The following is a 23,298-nucleotide window of genomic DNA, read 5'->3' as shown; positions in this document are numbered from 1 at the left end:
TAGCCACAGAGCTGTGATGCGAAGAGCACTGCTAGCCTAGGAACAAAGATTTGTTGCGCTGATTTGAGTGTGCTGAAACTTGCAGGCTATGTTGATTCTATCAAGGTTCAAGAAGTCAGGTATTTTACACACATAACTATTAAGGGCCAAGTCCTATTTAATATAGGATTTGGATTCAGATCACATAACCACTAGCATATCAGTTAAAAAAACAACAACCTTAGGAATCCTCCTGAGAGCAAAGCTTACCCTGTAAAACAACCTTGGGCTGGGGAAGTATTAACTGTGCCTACCTTAGATTACGAGAAAGCTGTGTTTGGGAGAATTTAAGACTAGACTTAGACAAACAAAGACCTTCAAACAGAATTTGGAGATTTATACAGAATCCTTTGATTTGTTTATACGCGTTGTAGGACCAAAAGTGACTGGAGCTGCTGTAATCAAAAAACAGCATGGACTTAACTGGTTGCTTATACATTGTGGCAAAACAAGTTTCTGATGTTTACCTGCTAACCTGATCTTTAAGAACTATATTTCTAAAGTAACTCTGGGTAGAGAATTGGAAGCTGCTGAACATTACAGCAGAAAGAAGGCAGGGGGCATTATCCTCTGTTTGACATCTGATTTCATAGGGACTCGTATCCCAGCTACTAGAGTTAATTATCTAATCAAATAATTGGCCTTGTGAAACTGTTAAGTGCTTTGATTAATTTCAATATCACTTCATCTTAATATGTGAAGGTAATTTGGTCAGCCGAACTACTTCCTGAAATAGAAACACAATGGGTAAAATTTACCTTGGGGTAACTGAATAGGATATATTTGCAGTTCAGTTTGAACTGGGCCTCTATTATTATTCCAGCTGCATATAATCTAGGGGTAGTAGAGGTCCCTGTGATGATTTTAATGGCCTCCTTGAGTAACTGCAGGTGCAAAATGGGGCTTGCAATAATTTGTGCAAATAATTGTGGATGCTAAGATGAAAGGCAGCTTCTAAAGCTCCGACCCTCAATACTTTGCTACACAAAAGAATACAAACAGCCATCTGCAGATAGTCACTCACTGGTCTGGAACAATAACAAACCCTGATACACATTGTCATGAGTCACTAGCATGTATGTAATCTGGGGGAGACATTCATTATAGTCTGGAGAGATTTGATCTGGCTCAGTCCCACTGGATTAAGTTTACCCTGGTTTTATGTGGTGCAGAGAACATTTTTTTCCCCTCAGGATTTTAAATATGATATCAATTTTAATAATTTCAGGTATTAGTAAGGCAGATAAGGACAATTGAGCTGGTATAAATGGAGCTATATTGATTTACACCAGCTGAGAATGTGGGCTATTATTTATGATCTTTAGCATGACAATAGCCCTTCAATACACAGTCAGCATCTTCATAGCACCTAGGAGATCAAATTACACTCCATGGGCCATGAGTACCACTCTCCTGACTTCAACTAGGCTGCACTGGCAGAATTTGGCTGCCATGTCCAAGAAGGAGACAAGAGCCCTTACCTCCCTCTGTTGCCATGCCCACAATGAAAAGGCCTCTTCTAGTCTCACTGCCAAGGCTGCTGTTTTTACTTTGTTAGAGGGATTAGAGTATAAAGCACAACCCTATAAAATGTGCCTCAATATTCTAAGTGAGCTGTGCACAAGTCACTGTGACAGACACTCAGGGTGAGACTGTGTCTCAGTCACTGCCTGCAGAAGAAGAGGAGAGGACTGACCATAGACTGGCAGCATCTCTCCAGAGGTGCTCTGCTTCTGGCAGATGCAAACGGTGCAGGAGAGATACACAACTGTGGTATATGCATTTTCTTTCTAACAGGGGGTAGCATGTAGTTCCTCTAGCAGTCAGCAACCCACTCCATAACTATTCACCCCAGGCCAGGATTTGGGAAGACTCTGCATGGTGATGCTAACCTTTTATTTATACTGTGTATGGAGTTTGCAGGAGCAAGCGTCCCAGTGTGGCCTGACAGCTAGCAAGGCTCTCACTAGGACTCTAAATAAACAGACCTCTGAAGTCAGCTTAGGGTGGACTGAGGACTTGGAAGCCCGCCCCCCTCCCTGGAATTTGGAGCTTGAGTCATAACTCCATAGGTCTGTCAACCCGGCATGGAAGACTGGATCCCAAGGACTCCAAAGTACAGTGTAGACATTCCCTGATCTGCCAGGGTCACACAGCCTGCACTGTCAGAGCACCAAGGAGAATCACTGGGCATATATGGGTATGTCTACACTACCCCCCTTGTTCGAACTAGTGGGGGTAATGTAGTCATACGGAGTTGCAAATGTAGCCCGGGATTTGAATTTCCCGGGCTTCATTTGCATAAAGCCGTCCGGCGCCATTTTTAAATGCCGGCTAGGTCGGACCCCGTGCCGCGTGGCTACACGGGACACGGACTAGCTAGTTCGGATTAGGCTTCCTATCCGAACTAGCTGTACGCTTCGTGGAACGTGCCGCGTGGAATGAGATATACAGCTAGTTTGGATTAGGAAACCTAATCTGAACTAGCTAGTCCGTGCCGCGTGTAGCCACGTGGCACGGGGTCCGACCTAGCCGGCATTTAAAAATGGCGCCGGCCGGCTTTATGCAAATGAAGCCTGGGAAATTCAAATCCCGGGCTTCATTTGCAACTCCGTATGACTACATTACCCCCGCTAGTTCGAACAAGGGGGGGTAGTGTAGACATACCCTAAGTGTCCAGGATCCTCAGGCTATGTCTAAACTGTAGGCTTCTTTTGGAAGAAGCTTTCTGGAAGAGATCTTCTGAAAAAACTTCTTCCACAAGAGACCGTCCACAATGCCAAAGCGCGTCGAAAAAGCAATCTGCTTTTTTGAAAGATAGCTTTCGCACTGAATGGACGCTATCTCTCATGTAAGCTGTGATTACTATGGACGGAGAGGCCACCTGGGCACTTGTGCTTCTTCCTCTTTCCTCTTCTTTCAAAAGAACTCCTCCTCCATCCATACATGCCTTTTTCTGAAAGAGCTCTTTCGGATAGAAAGAGGATTACCAATGCCGGAAAAACCCTTCTGTTCTTTCAATTTTCTTTTGAAAGAACGTGATTTCAGTGTGGGTGTAAGTGAAGTTTTTTTTGAAAAACGGCTGTTTTTCCGAAAAAACTCTGTAGTGTAGACATACCCTCAGTAAAGAGTCCTCTGTAATCATAGAATCATAGACTCCTAGGGCTGGAAGAGACTTCAGGAGATCATTGAGTCCAGCCCCCTGCCCAAAGCAGGACCTCATCCCAGCCAGGGCTTTGTCACACCAGAACTTAAAAACCTCTAGGGATGGAGATTCCACCACTACTTTAGGTAACTCATTCCAGTGCTTCACCAACTTCCTAGTGAAACAGTTTTTCCTAATATCCAACCTAGACCTCCCCCACAGTAACTTGAGACCATTGCTCCTTGTTCTGCCATCCATCACTACTGTGAACAGTCTCTCTCCAACCTCTTTGGAACTTCCCTTCAGGAAGTTGAAGGCTGCTATCAAATCCCCCCTCACTCTTTTCTTCTGCAGACTAAACAAGCCCAAATCCTTCAGTCTCTCCTCATAGGTCATGCGCTCCAGCCCCCTAATCATTTTGGTCACCCTCCGCTGGACCCTCTCAATGCGTCCACATCCTTTCTATAGTGGGAGGCCCAGAACTGGACACAATACTCCAGATGTGGCCTCATCAGAGCCGAATAAAGGGGAATAATCACTTCTCTGGATCTGCTGGCAATACTCTTCCTAATGCACCCCAATATGCCATTAGCCTTCTTGGCTACAAGGACACATTGTTGACTTATATCCATATTCTCATCCACTGTAATTCCCTGGTCCTTTTCTGCAGAACTGCTACTTAGCCATTCGGTCCCCAGCCTGTAACAATGCTTGGGATTCTTCTGTCCCAAGTGAAGGACTCTACACTTGTCCTTGTTAAACCTCATCAGATTTCTTTTGGCCCAATCCTCTAATCTGTCCAGGTCACTCTGGACCCTATCCCTGCCCTCCAGCATATCTACCTCTCCCCCTAACTTAATGTCATCTGCAAACTTGCTAATAGTGCAATCCATCCCCTCATCAAGGTCATTAATAAAGATGTTAAACAAAACTGGTCTTAGAACCAATGCTTGGGGCATTCCACTTGAAACTGACCACCAAGCTGACATCGAGCTGTTAATCACTGTTCTTTACCATGGGAGACTCTATGTATCCAACCTCTGTACTAATTCTTCTCCACCTCTTCACCGGGGTTCTACCACTGTTGTTGGTACATGAATCTCCTGTCTATCAGGAATGTGAGGATGGAGGCTGTACCTGACGCCTTCACAGGAGCTCACAAGTTAGGAGGAACTGTTTGTGCAGAATGATTCTCAATCCACCCCCCACCAGCAGCTTAAAAGCTGATTCTGCTGCCTCCCATTGAACATTTATGAAAGAGGAATACAGATCTATTGGGAGACATAAAGCCGGGGCTGGAAGCCACGTATTCCTTAACATGGAAAATGGATACAGCAAAATGAACAGCTCTCTAGAAATCCATTTGAGATGGAATTTGTTCCATGTTCTTACCTCAGAATTAATTTTCATCGTCTCTTCCGTGTGGTAAAGGAGGAGCTTTTGTCCAGAAGAAGTTAAATTAACGTACACCTGTAGGCAGGGGTACTGAGAGATTTTCCAGCAGTCTGGACCACAGCTAAATGAGCAGTTAAATGTTTCTGTGATGGATGCATTGAGGAGCGTGCACTGAGCCTCTTCTGTCCAAACACTAGGTAAAAGAGAGACAGGTTAGAAAAAACACATAAAAAATTGTTAGTAAAGCAGTAAATAGAGCCAGATGTTACCTTCACACATACAGAATAGGAAGTGACTGTGTAGGAAGGAGTACTGCAGAAATGAATCTATGGGTCATAGTGGACCACAAGCTAAATATCAGTCAACAGTGTGATTCTGTTGCAGAAAAGCAAACATTATTCTGGGTTGCATTAATAGGGGTGTTGTGAGCAAGACAAGTCATTCTTCTACTCTACTCTACGCTGATTAGGTTTCATTTGGAGTATTTTGTCCAGTTCTGGGCACCATGTTTCAAGAAAGATGCGGCGAAATTGGAGAAGGTCCAGAGAAGAACAACAGAAATGATTCAAGGTCTAGAAAATATGACCTATGAAGGAAGACTGAAAGAATTGGGCTTGTTTAGTTTGGAAAAGAGAGGACTGAGAAGGGACATGATAACAGTTTTCAAGTACTTAAAAGGGTGTTCCAAGAAGGACTGAGAAAAACTGTTCTCCTTGACCTCTGAGGATAGGACAAGAAGCAATGGGCTTAAATTGTAGCAAGGGAGGCTTAGGTTGGACATTAGGAAAAAACTTCCAGTCAGGATGGTTAAACACTGGAATAAATTGCTTAGTGAGGTTGTGGAATCTCCATCATTGGAGATATTTAAGAGCAGGTTAGAGACACATCTATCAGGGATGATCTAGTTGGTGCTTGGTCCTGCCTTGAGATCAGGTGACTGGACTTGATGACCTCTCACGGTTCCTTCCAGTTCTAGTATTCTATGATTCTACAAATCATGGATATGATACTGTAGGTATCTTAGGAGAGACGCTCTTTCACAAGACTATTGCATACAGGGTAGACTTACATTCACTAGCATATGAAGTTCATGTCTCAGGAATGCTAATGTAGTGGGTTCCCATACATGTAATATTGACACATATTGGTGGAGACTAACAAAAATATATATAGTATCATGAGCTTTCATGGGCAAAACGCACTTCTTTGAGGGAGTACCCATGAAGGCAGAGTAGGAGGACCATTTCACTCTTGAAGTAGTTAGATGCATTGTACCATATGGCCCTCCACTGTTACGTATCAGAATACTTTTTATTCTGCTATAGCTTTCACTAAGTTTGAAGAGATTTTTGGTCTATCTTGGTTACTTAAGAGGCTAAAAGGGAGTGATGTAGTCATTTTGTCATCCCCCCCAATACTGCCTCACAAACCTTATCTCTACTGAGGTGGAAATAATCAAATACAATTTATGACTAGGCTTTTCTTAGGAACAAAGGTCACTGGAATGTCACAAGTGACAGCTATGAGAGGGAGTCTCCCTCTCCTAATGGTCTTCTCTGGGAGCCCCAAGATTTTCTGGTGCTTTTCACTCTCTCCTAACTTTCTGCCACAGTGGGGTTGAGACATAGCTGCTTCCAGAACATGTCAACCCTACTGCCTGAGAAGTATCCCCAGTCTCTGCAAGCTGTGGACCCAGTATGAGAACCAGGGCTTTTTCTGTACAGGGACACTCATCTCTGGTCTACACTAAGGAGTTATTTCAAAATAACTCCCCTTATTTTGAAATAACTGCTGCTTTCCCCGAGGAATAACAGTAATTTTGAAATAGTTATTTCAAAATAGCAGTAGTGACTCCCCAGAGTCATTCAGAGTAATTACTCCCCAGTGCTCCCTGGGGCTCTAAGTCGAGGTAGCACATCCATATTAACGGAGCCTGCCTCAGACTAATTTTGAGGCTTCTCTGTAGTGTAGACCAGCTATTTCAAAATTATTATGTTGTTATTTTGAAATAATTTCCTACTGTAGACATGCCCTTAGGAAAGTTAATCTGAATTAATTAAAGGTGTGAAAAGATGATATGCCATGTGATTTTAAATGATCTCCTGGACAATTTCTCTTTTGCTCTGGTAACAATTATAGGTTCCATGCATTCAAAGTGGTTGATTATGAAAGTTCAATTATGGTATGATAATTCTGTTAATAATTATTATGAAAAAGTGAGGATTTTTGCCCATTAGGGCATTATGTATTTTGGTGATGGGTAATTGTTCTCTTCAAGGGGTATGCCTAATGGCTATTTTAGGAGAAATGATGCAGACTCCTGGGATGTATTCCTGACTCTCTCTCTTTTACTTCTCTGTACCTTATTTTATCCACCTATAAAAGAGGTTATAATTGCACTTATCTCACAGCTGAGTTTTGAGACTTAGCTAATTAATAACTTCAAAGTGCTTTGATATCCTTGGAAAATATGTCCTATAGCTCACAACTTAACTGATCTTTTCCCCAAAAAGCAATGTTGACATTAACAGCCTCCATAATTGGCAATGTTCTTTCTAAGGGGGTCTGGGAGAGAGAGTGTTTTTGAAATGTAAATACTCTTGGATGTTTAAACAGGTTTGATCTCTGTCTCTAAGCTTAAGATCTGTTTGGATTTAAAAAGAGAGGAATAATTTTATGCCTGGGAATAACATGCAGGGTAACCAATCCTCATGCATCAGTGCTCATCCTGAGAATTACAGAGGACAGGAAGGCATAGTTTCCTACCGGTATAGCATTAACACAACAGGGCTGTGTCTAGACTGGAAAGTTTTTCTGCAAAATCAGCCGCTTTTCCAGAAAAACTTGCCAGCTGTCTACACTGGCCGCTTGAATTTCCGCAAAAGCACTGACGATCTCATGTAAAATCATCAGTGCTTTTCTGGAAAAACTATGCTGCTCCCATTCGGGCAAAAGTCTTTTTCCGAAAGACTTTTGCACAAAAGGGCCAGTGTAGACAGCATAGTACTGTTTTCCACAAAAAAGCCCCCATCGTGAAAAAGGCGATCGGGGCTTTTTTGCGGAAAACCGCGTCTAGATTGGCCACAGACGCTTTTCCGCAAAAAGTGTTTTTGCGGAAAAGCATCCTGCCAATCTAGACGCGCTTTTCCAAAAATGCTTTTAACGGAAAACTTTTCCTTTAAAAGTATTTTCGGAAATTCATGCCAGTGTAGACGTAGCCCTGATGTTTTCCTTGCTTCCTCTGAAGAATCAGCTATTGGCCACTGCCAGAAGCAGGATTATTGCGTTTGGTAGATCAATGGTGCAATCCAGAAAGGCACAGTCTTGTTCCCATGTCTTCATGGATCAGAATAGATAAGCATTGCTGATAACCCCATCATGCTTGAAAGTTGCCCTGAAGCACAGCTAGTGAATCAGGCCAAAGAGTTCTGGTGCTTAGCTAAGAAGTGAAACTATGGAAGGACATCAAAGAAATTAAATGCAGTATAATTACTATGAAAGATGATGTCTCACTTGTAGCAAATTATTATATTTCAGCAGGATTTTACTTGTTAAAATGAAGGAATTAGCTTACATGAGCACTAAATGCTATAAAATAGCATGATCCCTTTTCAAATTAAACTTCCATTTTTCCATTTGAAAGGACAGTGCTTCTCTAGGCCACTGAATATTACTGCTGTTCCCTGCTGATTTAAACAGGGGCTCTGTTTTACAGTGATAGCCACTCCATAGTTTATGGACTACAGGAATCCACAGATCAGCTGTTAAAGATATTATACAAAATTTATATTGTGAGGGAGAAGGTTTTTTCGGAATCGAAAACTGTTCATTCTCCCACTACACTTCAACAGTGACAAATCTAAAACTGGCAATCAATGTTTTGTCAGACCCTGTAGCTCTGATTCTGCTCATGCTTACACCAGTACAACTCACTTAGGCCTTGTCTCCGCATACCAGGAAATTGATGCCACAGAGATCAATCTCCCGGGGGTTGATTTAGCAGGTCTAGTAAGGACACACTAAATCAACCACTGATTGCACTCCCATTGTCTCCGGTACTTCATTGGCTCATGAGAGGTAAGGGAAATCAATGGAAGATTTTCTCCTGATGACCGTCTTCTCGCAGTAGGGACGGAGTGCAAACTTGAACTAAGGTATTTTGACTCCAGCTAGTCACGTAGCTGGAGTTGCATACCTTAGTTTGACTTTGACCCCTAGTCTTAGAAGCGTAGCTGTGTTAGTCTGTATCTGCAAAAACAACGAGGAGTCCGGTGGCATCTTAGAGACCAACAGATTTATTAGAGCATAAGCTTTTGTGGGTAAAACTCACTCCATCAGATGTAGACCTGGCCTTATTTGGTATGGAGTTATTCTGGATTTATATCAGCGTAAGTTAGAGGAAAATCAGGCAATTCTGATCAAAGGGGCAAGATGAAGAGAAGAGAAAGCAAGGAGGGAAATGAAATTAGTGGAGCCAGACATTCCAGGAACAGTATAGCCACAAAATTTACCTCTGCATGTATGACCGCAGCAGTGTAATTCCCAGGAGGAAGTACATCATAATGGAGCACACCATCATAGTCAGTCCTAGGAGTATGGCCCGATCTTCTCCTGCTTTCAGAGCTGTGACAGTTTTCCTTTTGTCCAGTAGATCGTGATCCCTGATTTTTTGGTAAATATTTCTGAGGTTGAAAATAATACATTCTTATGTGAAGTTCATATTTAATTGGCGAACCCTCTAAAGGGTGGGTAGTTCCACCACCACTCCCATTTCATGGGAGATAAGGACTAAAGGTTCCTCAGATGTCCTTTTCAGTGGATTCTTTCTAACCTGGCAGGGAATTAATTCACTTCCAAAATATTTTACATTCCTGAAAAGGGTAAAGTCCTTGATTGCAATAAAAACATTTAGACAGCTGAGCCAATTCAGTAAATCCCTCTCCGATGTATCATTGACTCTAATGGACTCACCCTAGAGTTGAATTTTGACTGATTAACACCAACTCTAGCCCCATTCCCCTGAACATTATTAGGTGTTTTGCTGGGTTTTCTTCAGGACTAAGTTCATTATAGTAGCCAGGCCAGAAGACAATACAACCCAAAAATGTTTGAGGGGACCTCACAACACACATCTGCTAATTTCCCTATAGGTTAGTAAAGGAGTTTGAGTCAAAGCACATGGAAGACAATGGCAGTCTTGGGATCAGACCCTTATGTTCTATTTTAAAAATGTAACTCAAGGGAATATATCCAATGCATTACAATTAATATTCTCTCTGAAAATTATCCAACAAAGCTACTTTTTCCCTGCAATTAAGAAAAATACAATAGACTATTCTCCCTTCCAGCTCAGAGAGTCCTTTTCACGTCCTATATCCTTTCATCTCCAGGCCTTTGATGATTCAAGAGTCAAGGGGACACAGTGACAGGGGAGGGATGTACTTGAGTACATTTCAAACACACACAAACTTTGTGGGTTTAAAATGTACTTACAGACTTGAGGTTGATAATAAGCTTATGCATTTTTGGTTAAGATTCTTTTGAATCATCCAGGCAGCACCCGATGCATGTGCCTTTTTGAACCACCATAAAATGGCCATAGTAGTACACCCCAGAAGTAGTTCATCTTCTACCATCTGCAAAATGGCAGGTGAGCAGCATCAGCATGAGCATTATTTGGGGTTCCAACAAACCTACAACTCATCTAAGCTGAATCTATCAAGTTTCATTTGTTCTTATTTTAAAAAGTAGCACGCAGTCAACATGAATAGACCAAACCCTGCAAGTTACAATAGTGTTACTACAACACATAAGGATAATACTGAAGTCACTTTTAAAAGAATGTGGAACTCCTTGTTCCTATGGAACTCCTTGCTGGAGGATGTGGTAAAGACTAGGACTTTAACAGCATTTAAAAAAGAGCTAGATAGTTTCATGGCGGTTAGGTCCATCAATGGCTATTAGCCAGGATGGGTAGGAATGGTGTCCCTAGGTTCTGTTTGTCTGGAAATGGATGACAGGAGAGGGATCATGTGAGGATTACCTGTTGTGTTCCCTCCCTCTGGGGCATCTGGTATTGGCCACTGTTTGCAGACAGGATATTGGGCTAGATGGACCTTTGTTCTGACCCAGTATGACTGTTCTTACGTTCTAATGGTTTTGATGGAAAATCATAAATGGTACCATGTCCACTAGAAACAGGACAAATATTTTGACCAACAGGTTCCCAAACCTTTGCAATACTTTTGATGACTCTAAACTCAGTTTGAGTTTACAGTGAGAACCAAAGCTAGGAAAGGCACATGTAGTTTGGTAGCACATGTTTTGCCCAGATCTTGATAGAAACCCTCAAACATTTCATCATACCTGAAGTAAAATGGGTGAAATCCTGGTTCCTCTAGAGTCAATGGGAGTTTTGCCATTGACTTTAATGGTACTAAGATTTCATCCCAACTCTCGAAGTTTCTTCCTTTACTATCAATATGTCTCAACTATTTTTTCCTTAGGCTTTTCCATTAATTACCTTCTCCAGATAACTATTCTCTTTCCCAAGTTTATGGGTTCACTTCTAATTTACTTCCTTAGGTTTCCAGTGTTTCTCTATAAAACCAGGTTCCACAAAGACTTTCATCTATTTCCTTCACTAGAAGTTAAACAGTAATGCAGCCTATTGAGATTTTCTGTGGTGTTGTGGGAAATCTTTTGTAATTTTATTGGATGCTGTTGCTTTCAAAGAACTGATGTAAAATAATAGACTAATGTTACACTGCTTTTATTATTTGCCAAAATGTATTTAACTCTGATAGCTGCTATTAAGATATGCATTGCTTCCAAATGAAAGCAGGCAGTAAGGTACCAATAGTCATACAGTTCCAGAACATTAGCCAATCACACAGCATAACTTATGTCAGTCTGTAGACGTAAACCAGACACAGTGCAATCAGTCTCTAATGTCACCAGAACCACCAGAACATAAAGGTGATTTAAATGGACAATTTAAAAACAAACAACTAATTGAAAATAGTTACAAATGTTTCCCATGTGGCCTGTAGCCAAGAAGAGCGCAATGAAATGTAAAAAGATGGACTATAAGGTATGTTGTAGAAACAATCTACCTACAAGGCAACTGGAAAACTGATCAGTATGTGGGGAAAGTCTGCCAGTTATGTTTTCAAGACCCTGGGGCCACAGAGAATAAGGATTTGCTGATGAGGTCATGCCAGGAGCACTGACTCCACGATTTTTCTGTTGTCATTGTTGATGAAAAGCCCTAAAAAAAGATGGAATTTAATGCATTTTATGTGACGTTTCATCCCCTGAATCGCTGCGGTAAATACTTATGGGTAACAGTTGAACACTGTGCAAATGTGTGGCTAGACAGTGACTTGAAGCACAGGCTTGAAAACGTGGTGGTGTGTCAGATGGACTAACTCAGGAGTAACTCCAGGAGATGCAATTCCTCCCCTGCTTCCCACTTGCTCCAGCAGGTTAGTGGGGGAACATGTCCCATACCAGAAGAAAATTTGGATGCTCTCCTTGCGCCAGCCAGAGAGAATAGAAGGGGGGTGGAGCCAAGAATCTGTGCACTCCCTACATTCCCTGCCCATCTTTTCCAGTAGGAGCAGTCAGAAAGCATCTAGTGTTTGTTTACATCTATGAACCCTCACTCGATGCCTGGGTAGCCTGCGCAGCAGAACAGTGGAAGACTTTACCTCCATCTTACTCCTTGTGTGGGTGTGTAGTCCAAATTATAATCTATCCCATAAGCGGCCTGTCCTCCCAGAAGCACAAACATCACTCCCTCACCTGAGTGAGCATAACAAAATTCTTGTATGGGGACAACTGTCCTCCATGTCAACAGAGAGGATGACCCCACTAAAGTCTACTCTGTAGTACGTGGCTTTGTGATGGAATGGTTTGGGTATGTGTGTAATAGGGCCCCCTCTGCTGGGTGGGGATTTATCAGGAGGGAACTATTAACCCAGGGGAGGAACTGTTCTTGCGGAGAGGACAGGGTACGTCTACACAGCTGAGTTATTTTGGAATAACTGACGTTACTCCAAAATAACACTGTGCATATGAACACTGCCAGCCTTTATTTCGAAATAAAGTCAAGCTGGCGGACTTCTTCATTTGACTTCTGTAACCCTCATTTTATGAGGAGTAAGGGAAGTCAAAGGAAGAGTGTTCTTCCTTCCACTTCCTACTGTGTAGGTGGCGCCAAAAGCTGAACTAAGCTATTTCAACTTAAGCTACGCAATTGACGTTGCCGAAGATGGGTAGCTTAACTCGACGTTAGCCCTGCTGTGTAGACGTGCTCATAGAGAGCTGCACTTAGGCAGCTGATCTTTGTTCTGTTGCTGTATGGACACAATGAGCTCACCACTGTGACATCGCAGATCAATGCATCCAGGCCATTATGTTGTGGAGATTCACTCTAGTGCCTGAGCTCATGTGATAACTCCCCGTATGTCTAATTGATTTTTTATAGTCCTAAGCCTGAGAACAAGGGTTCTCCCAGGTCCCCTCCCCCAGCCATGTACAAAAGGAGATTAATGTAAATGAGGCCAGGTGGACAAAAGCTCTTTGCTCCTCCTACTATTTCTGAATTGTCAGATCTTCCTGATAAATCCCCAGGTTCTCCTGTTAAATGGCTCTCAGCCAGTGTAGTTTGGATGACTTCGCACTCTGACGTGACTGCTAGGGAAGAAAAATTACACATGGCTGTGTTATATGGGCTGGAGGTAGAACAGAGGGAATCTCTTCCTCTCAATTCCCAGTATCTCTGCAGTGTAGTCAGCAGTTCCTTATATGAAATCTGAGCCCAGACAAGAGCTTAGGGAAAACCTATGCAATGAAACTAGGCAGCATAGGCTATGTTTAAGCAGTCTGGGAGCTAGAGAGACAAGCAGATCATCAGGGATTTGTCTGAATCTAGTGGCTTGAAAAAAGAATCCTGTTTATATTCATTATCGTCAAGAACTGTTCCTCTTCCAGCACAAAGGACACCGTATCTTCTTAGCACCAGTCTCAGTGATAAGAAGGGGCCTGCCAAATGCACCCTCATGTACATTAAGGCCTCCGGGGTGACTTGAGGGTGTGGTTTTATCAGAGTTCCTGTGCACAAGCTAAATATGCCACACACATTAGAGAGGAGTTCATATGACACCTATTTGGAAAGGAGCGCTATGGTGTGCTACAGGGATGAATGGCTCAGAGACCCACTAAACAGCCAGCACTACTCCCCTCCACCCATCTCACATGGCCACAATGAATAAGGGCAAGATTTTGCATATAAAATGTATGTCCTATTTCCTTCATTCTCCCTTGCAGCTGAGAACTCACGATCCCATTCTGAGAGGTGTTGATCTTCTACCACATTCAGGTCAGCCACGAGGAGCTGCAGAGGCTCAGGAGTGCCCAGGATATGGCCCCCAATTGGCAGGGTCTGGGCGCTGCAAAGAGATGAGGAATAGGACTCTCGGGATTGTTTCCTGATTCAAGTCTCCCATAAAAAAAACCTACAGTAACCTACCAGCCAAGCTAAAAGGACATACTTTGGATTTTGAAAACAACCACAACTCAGCCAAAGGATCCTCATCCTTAATGAGTTTAATGGGGGTTAGTTAATTTAGATGCATCCTAATCTGACAGCGTGGTCATGCTGCTGTCAGATGGGAATACACACGTGCTTGTATTTTGCCAAATGGCTCTGAATCCTGATTCAGTTCTCTGACATTACAGTTGTTACGCAGGTATCATATTACCTCATGCCAGGCATCTCTAGGTACCTGAAATCCTTGAATGTAGAGGTCAAATCCAAACCTGCATATTATCTGCAAGGTTCCTGGTGCTAAGTGTTTGGGGACCTTTTGTGCTCTGCTGCCTGTCTCCCTTTTATTTATTTTAAAAAAGAACACCCTGTATGTGGTTGCATAAGGTTTGTTGTGATGAGATCTGCAGCAACACAACCAAACTCACCTGGGGGCCTGATCCAAAATATATTGAACTCTATAGAATGCTTCCTATAAAATACAAGGGGCTGCAGATCAGGCCAAACAAGTTCCCCTTCCCTCCCCCCCTCAAAAAAATCCTTAGATTTGTCAAGCACGGGAGATTGGGCTCAAAGTAATTGAAGATAATTGAGAAATTAATGAAGGCTTATGCAGCCATCTTTAGGGATCTCAAAATTTAAATAGTGACATTCGGGTGGGAAAAAGCTCAAATCAGTCCATGTCTAAAATAAGCATGCAATGTCGGGCTTTAATCCTTCATATACTTATGATTGTGAGTAACTACATGATGGTAGCCTACTTGTGTGGAAAATTACTCAGGCACATAAAAACTTTTGCAGGACTAAAACGCTAGGTGCTTATTTTTGGATATATGCCCTTTCAAAAGTCTGTGGTTGTGTGGTTAAGATGTGGATCTTATTGATCCATGTCATAACCTACCCATATGATGTTTAAAAAATAAAAATTCCTATGAAGGGATCCTTTGGGGCAGCTGTTTCGCTATAATTCACTCCTTATTTGAGATGGTGATTTTGCAGGTGACCTTGTATGCACTAAAACCACTGCAAAGATTAGAGCTCCTCTTGATAGCACTCCATTAACTCCTCTCCTTTTGTGTTTCTGAGACAAGATTTGGGATACATTGATTTTGGTTTTCTATTCCATCCTATTCACTCTCCCACAATATCATTTATTACTTGCTAAGCAAAATGCAGGACTATGTAGCACTTTAAAGACTAACAAGATGGTTTATTAGATGATGAGCTTTCGTGGGCCAGACCCACTTCCTCAGATCAAAATTATTACTTGCATGGCACTAACAGTGCCTTAGATATGGATGTAGAGAGATGACTGCGAAATTAACCCAGACCAGTTGTGTCAAAAGCAGCAGTGGTAACTCCTGTAATGCCTGTATCACTAAGGATGCTGTTGCATGGGAAATGGCAGTTGCTGATCACAGAGAACCATTAATTGCTCCCATGGAAACCAATAGTAACAGTCCCCTTGCACAGAGAAAAAGTAGTATTGGGCCCATATTTCTGGTCTTTCCTTTAGGAAGCAGAAAATAATGAACATAATTAAAGCAGGCTGCAGACAGAGTCTCCAGCTCACAGACTCCTTGCGTATCTGTGCTGCTGTTACACAGCACATCTCTGACACAGGATGCAGGTGGCATTGACTGCTGAATAACTTCCTAACGCTGGAAAGAACTGACTGTGTCTCTTTGCAGCACGGTATGAAGAATCTGATTGTCAATGGTGCTAAGCACTGACAACATCAGCGGGAGCCCGTGGGAGTTGTGTGGGGCTCATTAAATCAGATCTTCTGTAAGTTTCTATAACAGGGCTAACCTTGGACAGACAGCCCTTTCCAGTTCTGGGTATAAACACAGGAGAAAGTGTTGTTTTTAGACCAATAAGTATTTAAGGGGATCAATTTAAAAGGCCAGTTTGGTGCTTTACTCCCACTGATCATCAATGGGAATTGGGTGCAAAACCGGCCTCTTTGCCTTTGAAAATCACCCCCTAAATATTTTACTAAAATGCAGTTATGTAGGACCAGATTTTCAAAAGAGCTCAGCTTCCATTTAAGCACCTAAATAAGTAAGTATATTTTTAAAAGAACTCAGCAGGTTGGGGGCAGGTTAAGTACCTACTCAACCTCCACCTGACACATTTTTCAAAGCAGAGGTCGGCCAGCCACAGTAATATCCCAGAAGAATCCACTAGAATTGTGGATGCCTTTTCCCTCAGCGAGGCCTGATTTGTTGTGATTACATTTAATACGCAGTGCAAAGGGGATGGATGAGAGAGAGAGAGAGAGAAAAAAAAAAAGAGAAAAAAGGGAAATGCATGCACATGGTGGCAAAACAGCCTGGAGAATCTCATAAACTGGAGAGGCTTTGGAAGGATGAGACTGGCCACTAGCAGACAATTTTTCTCTCATCGGTGATCTTTAACTTTTTTCATTTCCAACTGAGCACTACCTCTATCTGTGGATTTTAAACTTTTCCCTTCCTTCCCTTTTGTATGAAGATTCCCAGCTGCTAAAAGAACGCTAGTAACTTGCATTATTTCTCTGTCTCCTTCCACCAAGCCCCACCATTAACACCACTCAAATGAGCTGGCCTTTTCATAATAATTAGCTCACAATCATGCTGGCAGTGATTATGCAATATAGATAGGCTTGGAAGGATTAGATTGGTATTGGTAAATGTTGGCAAACATTTATTTTGCTGCACAGGCACAAACTGATAAAAATATTTCTATCTATAATAACCTAAATGTACAGATAGTCAAGAAAGAAAAATTCTGCTTGGGAACTTACAGTTTGATTTAATACTATTTGCTTTGTATAGTTTGACATGTGCTGTTAATGATCTGAATATTGATGGCTATAAAGCTTCAACTTTTTGAATCTCAGCTACTACCATTATATAGTTATTGTCTGACTACCCCCTTATTTCTGTGAACATTTACATTGATAAAAATTGAAAAAATGCTTACTACCCATCATTTTACATGACTGTAAATATTTAATTTAAAAAAAGAATAAAATGCTCAAAAATTAACACTATTATTCATCAAAATTACAAAACAAAATAAAAATCTAACACTGTATTGCACTTCCTCTGTATTTTTACACACACACACACACACACACACACACACACACACACACACACACAGTCTTTAACAACTCTCTAATTTCAGCATATGCATCGTATCAGCCAGATCCATTGAATTTATTTAAGGTGGCATTCTGGGTTGGACAGCCAAATTTTGAGGATGTGTTGCTTGAAGAATGGTAGCTGCAGGCATGATGTCTGCAAAAAACGTAATGGCGTTGCTAGCCTTGGGGGGAGAGGTTTGAGCTCGTGAGGTGGCTAGCACATCTTTAGAAAGGGTTGGGGTATGCCAGCCTCAGAGCTGAACTTCGAGTGCTAGTGACCATGCTAGAATGTGTACAAGGACAACCCTTGACACACAAACAGCTTGTCTGATGAGATTCCTTTTGGGGCGCTGCACCAGAAACCCCCTCCATTTATCAAGCAGTTCTATCCTAAAAGCCTCCTGCATCACTTCCTCCTTTCTTCCCTCCTTTACAACTACCTGGGGAAAACCAGAATCTGACGCTCTGGAGAGACCTCAGTTTAAAAACCATAAATCACACTACGTGCCGCTGTGGTTTACCTTTTCTCGTCATGTCTGTAAGATGTGGCGGTCCGGCCACTGGTCCAAATAAACATCTTAGAGGATTGCCCAGTGCTGCCTTTCCTTACTGTGGAGTTCTTGGAGGGATGCCGGAAGGACCTAGAAGGAGAGAGATAGTCTTTGTTACTATTCATTTGAAACACACCAGACCATGTTGTGTCCATCATGCTAAGTTCCCGGGCCTGGATTCCTATCTGGTCCAAGGAGGTAGGCCTTCTGATTATTTACAGTGATATGTAAAATAACAGAGATGCCCTTTCTGTTCCCTTCTAGGAGCTTTGCTCAACAAAGTTATCTTCTACTTTTCTCTCTCTTTTATTTGTTTTGCTAGTACTGGCTCACATCAGAGATAAGACGTTGTTTCATTGCCTGTGCTTTACAGCCTGGACAAAAGCTTGCTTTCCTGTTGGATCACCCTGATGAACACACTTTGGAAAATGAAAACTTCACCTTGGAGTGAACTCCAAGTGCGGGCTAAACAATATGCCGGACTCTTTTGCTGCTCCCCTCCTTTTGCCTGCATTTCCCCGGCTCAAGACCTCTTGATACATTTGTTTTAAGCAGCCATAGATTTTAAATAATTACGTGAGCCCTCAGTATATTAAGAAAGCATTGATCTATCACCAGACTCATAGTTAAATCTAACTGCAGTTACAGTCCCTCTCCCAGCTGACATTCTGATTGGCGCTGCTTGAGAGAATCATAGCAACTGGACCAGGTGCTCCATCGATGCATGCAGAATAAATGTTGAGGACAGTTTGTTTTCGTTTTTCTATTGCTCACATAATGTATTAACTCTTTGATCTCCATGATTCCTTGCTGGCTCTTAGGCATTGATGTAATCAACATAAGATCAGGTTAAGACCAAACACAGGCTAGTCTTTCTGGTGAAAGTCTCTGCCAGCATTTTGCCTTTTCCTCAGTTCATCAACATGATCTATAATTAAGAGGTTATGTATCTTTGTTTCAGCTTATTATGGGCTCAGTCCTGCAACCCTAAATCAGTTAACACTTGCACTGTGTTTACTCCCAGGCAAGACTTGCCCGAGTAAAGACAACTTTACAGCCCTGGGAGCTATTGATTCTTTTGGAAGTGTATCTGACATTACTACTGACTTTCAAAGGATTTTAGATTTATTTCAATTCCTTTTCATGCAGGCAAATTATTGTTCCAAGCCTGCTTTGCAGATAGAATCTGAGAAGGATTTTGTTTTTTAAATGGCTCCAATTAGTTTCCTCTTATTCTCCCCTTAATCTGCACTCCCTCCAGCAAATTCTCCCACTCTAATATTTGTGCTTTCTTTCATATCCCCAACCTCCACCACCCTGGCACAACCTCCCACTTCATGTCTTCCAAGTAGGCTCTGTCTCCTCCTCCTGCCATGGCTCCTTCCTACTGCCTTCTAATCAGTGGGTTCCCTCAACACTCCCCAAACACAACTACTGCTCCATATTTTGTCTTTTGAAATGCTACTGCCATAGATTCTCAGAATTTAAGATTTAAAAACAAGAGAAATGTAAAGGGATTTTGGTCTAGGGATTTCATCTGGACTGACTTCTCTCTTTTAAAAATTCATTTATGCCTAGGTTTGCCAGAATTCAATTTACGTTATAATTTTGATGGATATTTACTTTTAAGCATTTTAATTATCATCTGAATTTTCACTATTTCATCAAATTTTATGCATTTAACATTTTTTATTGATTTAAATTGTCACAATGGTGGGAAATTGTGGTGGTGGTGGTGGGGGGGTGGGTCAGACAATTAATGACAGTAAACACTGAGATTCAAAGAGTTAAAGCTTTATAACTATTAAAGCATAAATTGTCAACATCAGCTGTGAAAGTCCATCAAGTAAATATCCTTAAATTAATCCCTATTAAGTTGAAGGATAATTTTTCTTACTTTGCCTCTCTGTAAATTTTATTTCCCATCAATGGAAATATTTTTGTCACTGCATGCACACCTGGTAAAAATCAATGTTTATCAACATTCACTAACAAAAATCTAATCCTTCCAAGGATAACTATATCTCAAAGTTGCTTCTGAACACACATCCTTACAAAAAGGTGACTTAAATGATGCTTAGCATCTCGGTAGATCAGGTCCTCAATTGTAAAGTCTCTTTGGGCAAAGGCTATATCTCATTCCATGATTTGTAAAGCACCAGGTGCCTTTATTGCACTATGGAGAAAGCCTCAATAACAAAAATGAAATAGTCTGGATTGTAAATGTCTTAATGTAAAAGCTTTTTATATCTCTGTGGCCATTTCCTTGCTCACTGAGAAATAACCTCGGCTGCTTGTGGTTTCCATTGAGAGTGTGTAAAAAAAGAAAGTTATAATATCACCATCTACAAAGTCACACAAGCAGCTAATTCATGTATTTGTGTAGCAGTGAACCTGGGTGAATGCTCAGAACAGACAGATAGATTGAGAGGGAAAAAATAGAGCTGGATCTGAGCTGAAATCCAACTTGGAGTGTGAGAGGGGTGGAATCCAAAACTAAAGTGGGATCAGAATTTTACAGAGGGACCCCGATCTTGGTCAGGGGACAAACAATAATCCTGGGTCTGTTAATGCCAAACTCTGCAAGGTAGTGGTATGGAGCCTTGAAATTTGGAGAGAAAGAAGCCCTTCTCTCTAAAAACCACCACCAAATCATTCTGCCTCTTTAGCTCTTGGGGTGAAACCATATAATGCTACAATGCATATTAGTGAGTTGGCCTTTTGGCAAGGGCTTAGTGCCATACTGTTAGCATTGAGCACCTTCAAGCTCACACTTAAACGAATACAATCCATCTGTAACTCTGGGGCAGTGTCCCCTTTTTGTTCTGTGCAGAGAGGCTGACAGACTTGCTGGGCCTCTGGGCAAAGTGGGAAGGAGGCAGCCCTGTGCTCCCAGGACAGCCATGCCTGGTCCAGCCTCTTCTCAGCACCACCCAAAGCATGTGGTGCTGCCTTCCCTCCCCCCTCTCAGCAGCCTCTTACTGTTTCTCCCTCTGCTCTACCACTGCCTGGTGCCCTGGGCCACCTCCCCACTGCCTCGGCACCTTTGGCTCCAGCCCCATGCTCTCTCCTCACAAGGAATCAAGCCAGACATGAGGCCATGGCCAGTACTAGCTGCGCAGCCCTCTAGAAAGTCAGACTCCTTGCAGTAGACTTTTCCTTCCTTGATTGGTGGCTGCCCTTTTATCAGGGTCAGCTGTGCCCTAATTAGCTGCAGCCTGAAGCCTTGACATTTGGAGAGAAAGAGGCCCTTTTCTCTGTGGCAGCCTCCCCAGATTGATTTTAACCTTGTAGGGCCAGTGAGAAGCAAATGCCCTGTCACACAGTCTTCCTCAGATAGGATGAAGCATCCCCTCAGGTACCTAGGCATCTTCTCATTCATCTAGTCAGAGTGAAGGCTATCAGCCTTCAAAACGGAGGTGGATGGCTACACTGCAGACAAGGGTGTATGAGAAGGATGGAAAGGTCTTTTTCTCTGGAAGAGTTTGAATGATTTCAGAGTGTTTCAGAATGCCAATGCCTTTGAGCTATCCATATGTGATATCATTAATGCTGCCTGCTTCATTAGCTGGGCAATCCAAGCCACCCTTCACTATTTAACAGATAATTACATGCCTAATCTTGTGTAAAATTGTAACACTAATGACATCACAGCAGCCACTCCAAAGGTCAGATGTAAGTGACTTGATTCAGTGTTTTCTTTAGCTGTAAGGGTCACCTATAAGTTATAATCCTTTCACAGGAACAATAGGGTGTGAAATCTTCAAGATCATTCTTCTGAGGCTCCTTAGGGGAAAAGAGACATGTTACAGGAAGGAATTTGAATCTCTTTTAACATTCTCTGGTTCAGTGGTTTTGTTAGACAACATGTGCCTTTCCTTTACACTAAGCTTCCCCCCCCCCTCCCCCCAAGTTGGGCTGTGAATGTACAGGTACTATTAGAACAGCCCCACTAATAAAACAAAATAATTTTTTCACACAACACATAATGAGACTGTGGATTTCTTTGCCACATGATACCATTGAGGCTTAGAATTTAGCATGATTCAGTGAGGGACATTTATATGGATGACAGCAATCTCCAAATTTATAAAATAGTACCCACTAAAAAGAAAAGATTTGAAATTATATAAAGTCTCACGATCAGGTCTTAAAATAATGTCTCATTATTAGCATTTAGGAGAGACTTTTTTGTGGGACCACGATCAGACCACAGAAGCATTATCTTGTACTTTTCTCTGAAGTATTTAGTGCTGGCTACTCTAAGGCTGTGTCTACACTGGCGCGATCTCGCGCAAAAGTGGCCGCTCTTGCACAAAAAGTTGCTGTCTTTCTACACTGGCTGCATGTTCTTCCACAAGTAAACTGACGTTCTAATGTATAAAATCAGGGATTCTTGTGCCAGAACTCTGACTCTCTCGCTGAGGAAGAAGCCCTTTCGGGCAAGAGCTCTTCCAGAAGAGGCCAGTGTAGACAGGCAACATGAATTTCTTGCGTAAGAAAGTCCTATGGTTAAAATGACCATCAGAGCTTTCTTGCGCAAGAGTGCGTCTACATTGGCATGGATGCTCTTGTGCAAAAGCACATCTCTTGTGCAAAAGCACATGCCAGTATAGACGCTCTCTTCTAGAAGAGTTTTTGCACAAGAACTCTTCCGCAAAAGAGTTCTTGTGCAAGAAGCTGCCAGTGTAGACATAGCCCAAGAGATCAGAAGGACTTTCAGTTTGATCCAATATGGTAATTTCTATGTTCCTATATCAATGGGGTTACTGTGAAGATTGGCAAGGGAGGCTATGTTTTGGTGTTTCTAAAATTCAACTGGTCCTTGGAAGCAAGGTTCCATTGTATTTAGGGGCATGGTCTGAAGGAGCTCAAGATATACTGAGATAAGCAGTCTATCAACAGGATTACAATGGAGTCCAATCCCCACTGGTTACATTTTACACGTTACATTTACTCACTTTAGTGCCTCGCCTTTGCTTAGGCCAGGGGCAGACCCTAAGGGCCAGTACCCTCATGGGCTGTGTCTAGACTACATGGCTCCATTGATGGAGCCATGTAGATTTGTTTTTTTGGCAAAGGCAAATGAAGCCGCGATTTAAATGATCGCGGCTTCATTTAAATTTACATGGCTGCCGCGCTGAGCCGACAAACAGCTGATCAGCTGTTTGTCGGCTCAGTGCGCTAGTCTGGATGCTCCCCTGCCGACATCAAAGCCCTTTGTCGGCAGCCCCGTTATTCCTCGTGGGATGAGGTTTACCGGGGCTGCTGACAAAGGGCTTTGATGTCAGCAGGGGAGCGTCCAGACTAGCACGCTGAGCCAACAAACAGCTGATCAGCTGTTTGTCGGCTCAGCGCGGCAGCCATGTAAATTTAAATGAAGCCGCGATCATTTAAATCGCGGCTTCATTTGCCTTTGCCAAAAAAACAAATCTACATGGCTCCGTCGACGGAGCCATGTAGTTTAGACATTCCCATGGTG

General features: G+C 42.3%; 1 protein-coding gene across 6 annotated transcripts in view; it reads right to left on the bottom strand.

Moving 5' to 3' along the window:
* The window catches only part of LOC102449274 (calcium-activated potassium channel subunit beta-2), a 273,020-nt gene that overhangs the window by 10,772 nt on the left and 238,950 nt on the right, over positions 1–23,298 (bottom strand). For 4 of the 6 annotated variants that reach the window (XM_075938013.1, XM_014581301.3, XM_025179184.2 and 1 more), the window contains exons 2-4: positions 17,787–17,906; positions 9,091–9,261; positions 4,577–4,772 (exon numbers count right to left, since the gene is read on the bottom strand). In XM_075938013.1, coding sequence (XP_075794128.1) covers positions 4,577–4,772; positions 9,091–9,261; positions 17,787–17,906 — 487 coding nt within the window. The remainder of the gene's footprint in view (positions 1–4,576; positions 4,773–9,090; positions 9,262–17,786; positions 17,907–23,298) is intronic. The other 2 variants (XM_075938014.1, XM_075938015.1) reach the window with 1 other exon arrangement.

The sequence above is a fragment of the Pelodiscus sinensis genome, chromosome 10 (assembly GCF_049634645.1).
Source record: "Pelodiscus sinensis isolate JC-2024 chromosome 10, ASM4963464v1, whole genome shotgun sequence".
In the NCBI taxonomy this organism is placed as follows: Eukaryota; Metazoa; Chordata; order Testudines; family Trionychidae; genus Pelodiscus; species Pelodiscus sinensis.
This window is presented reverse-complemented; position numbering and strand designations above follow the sequence as displayed.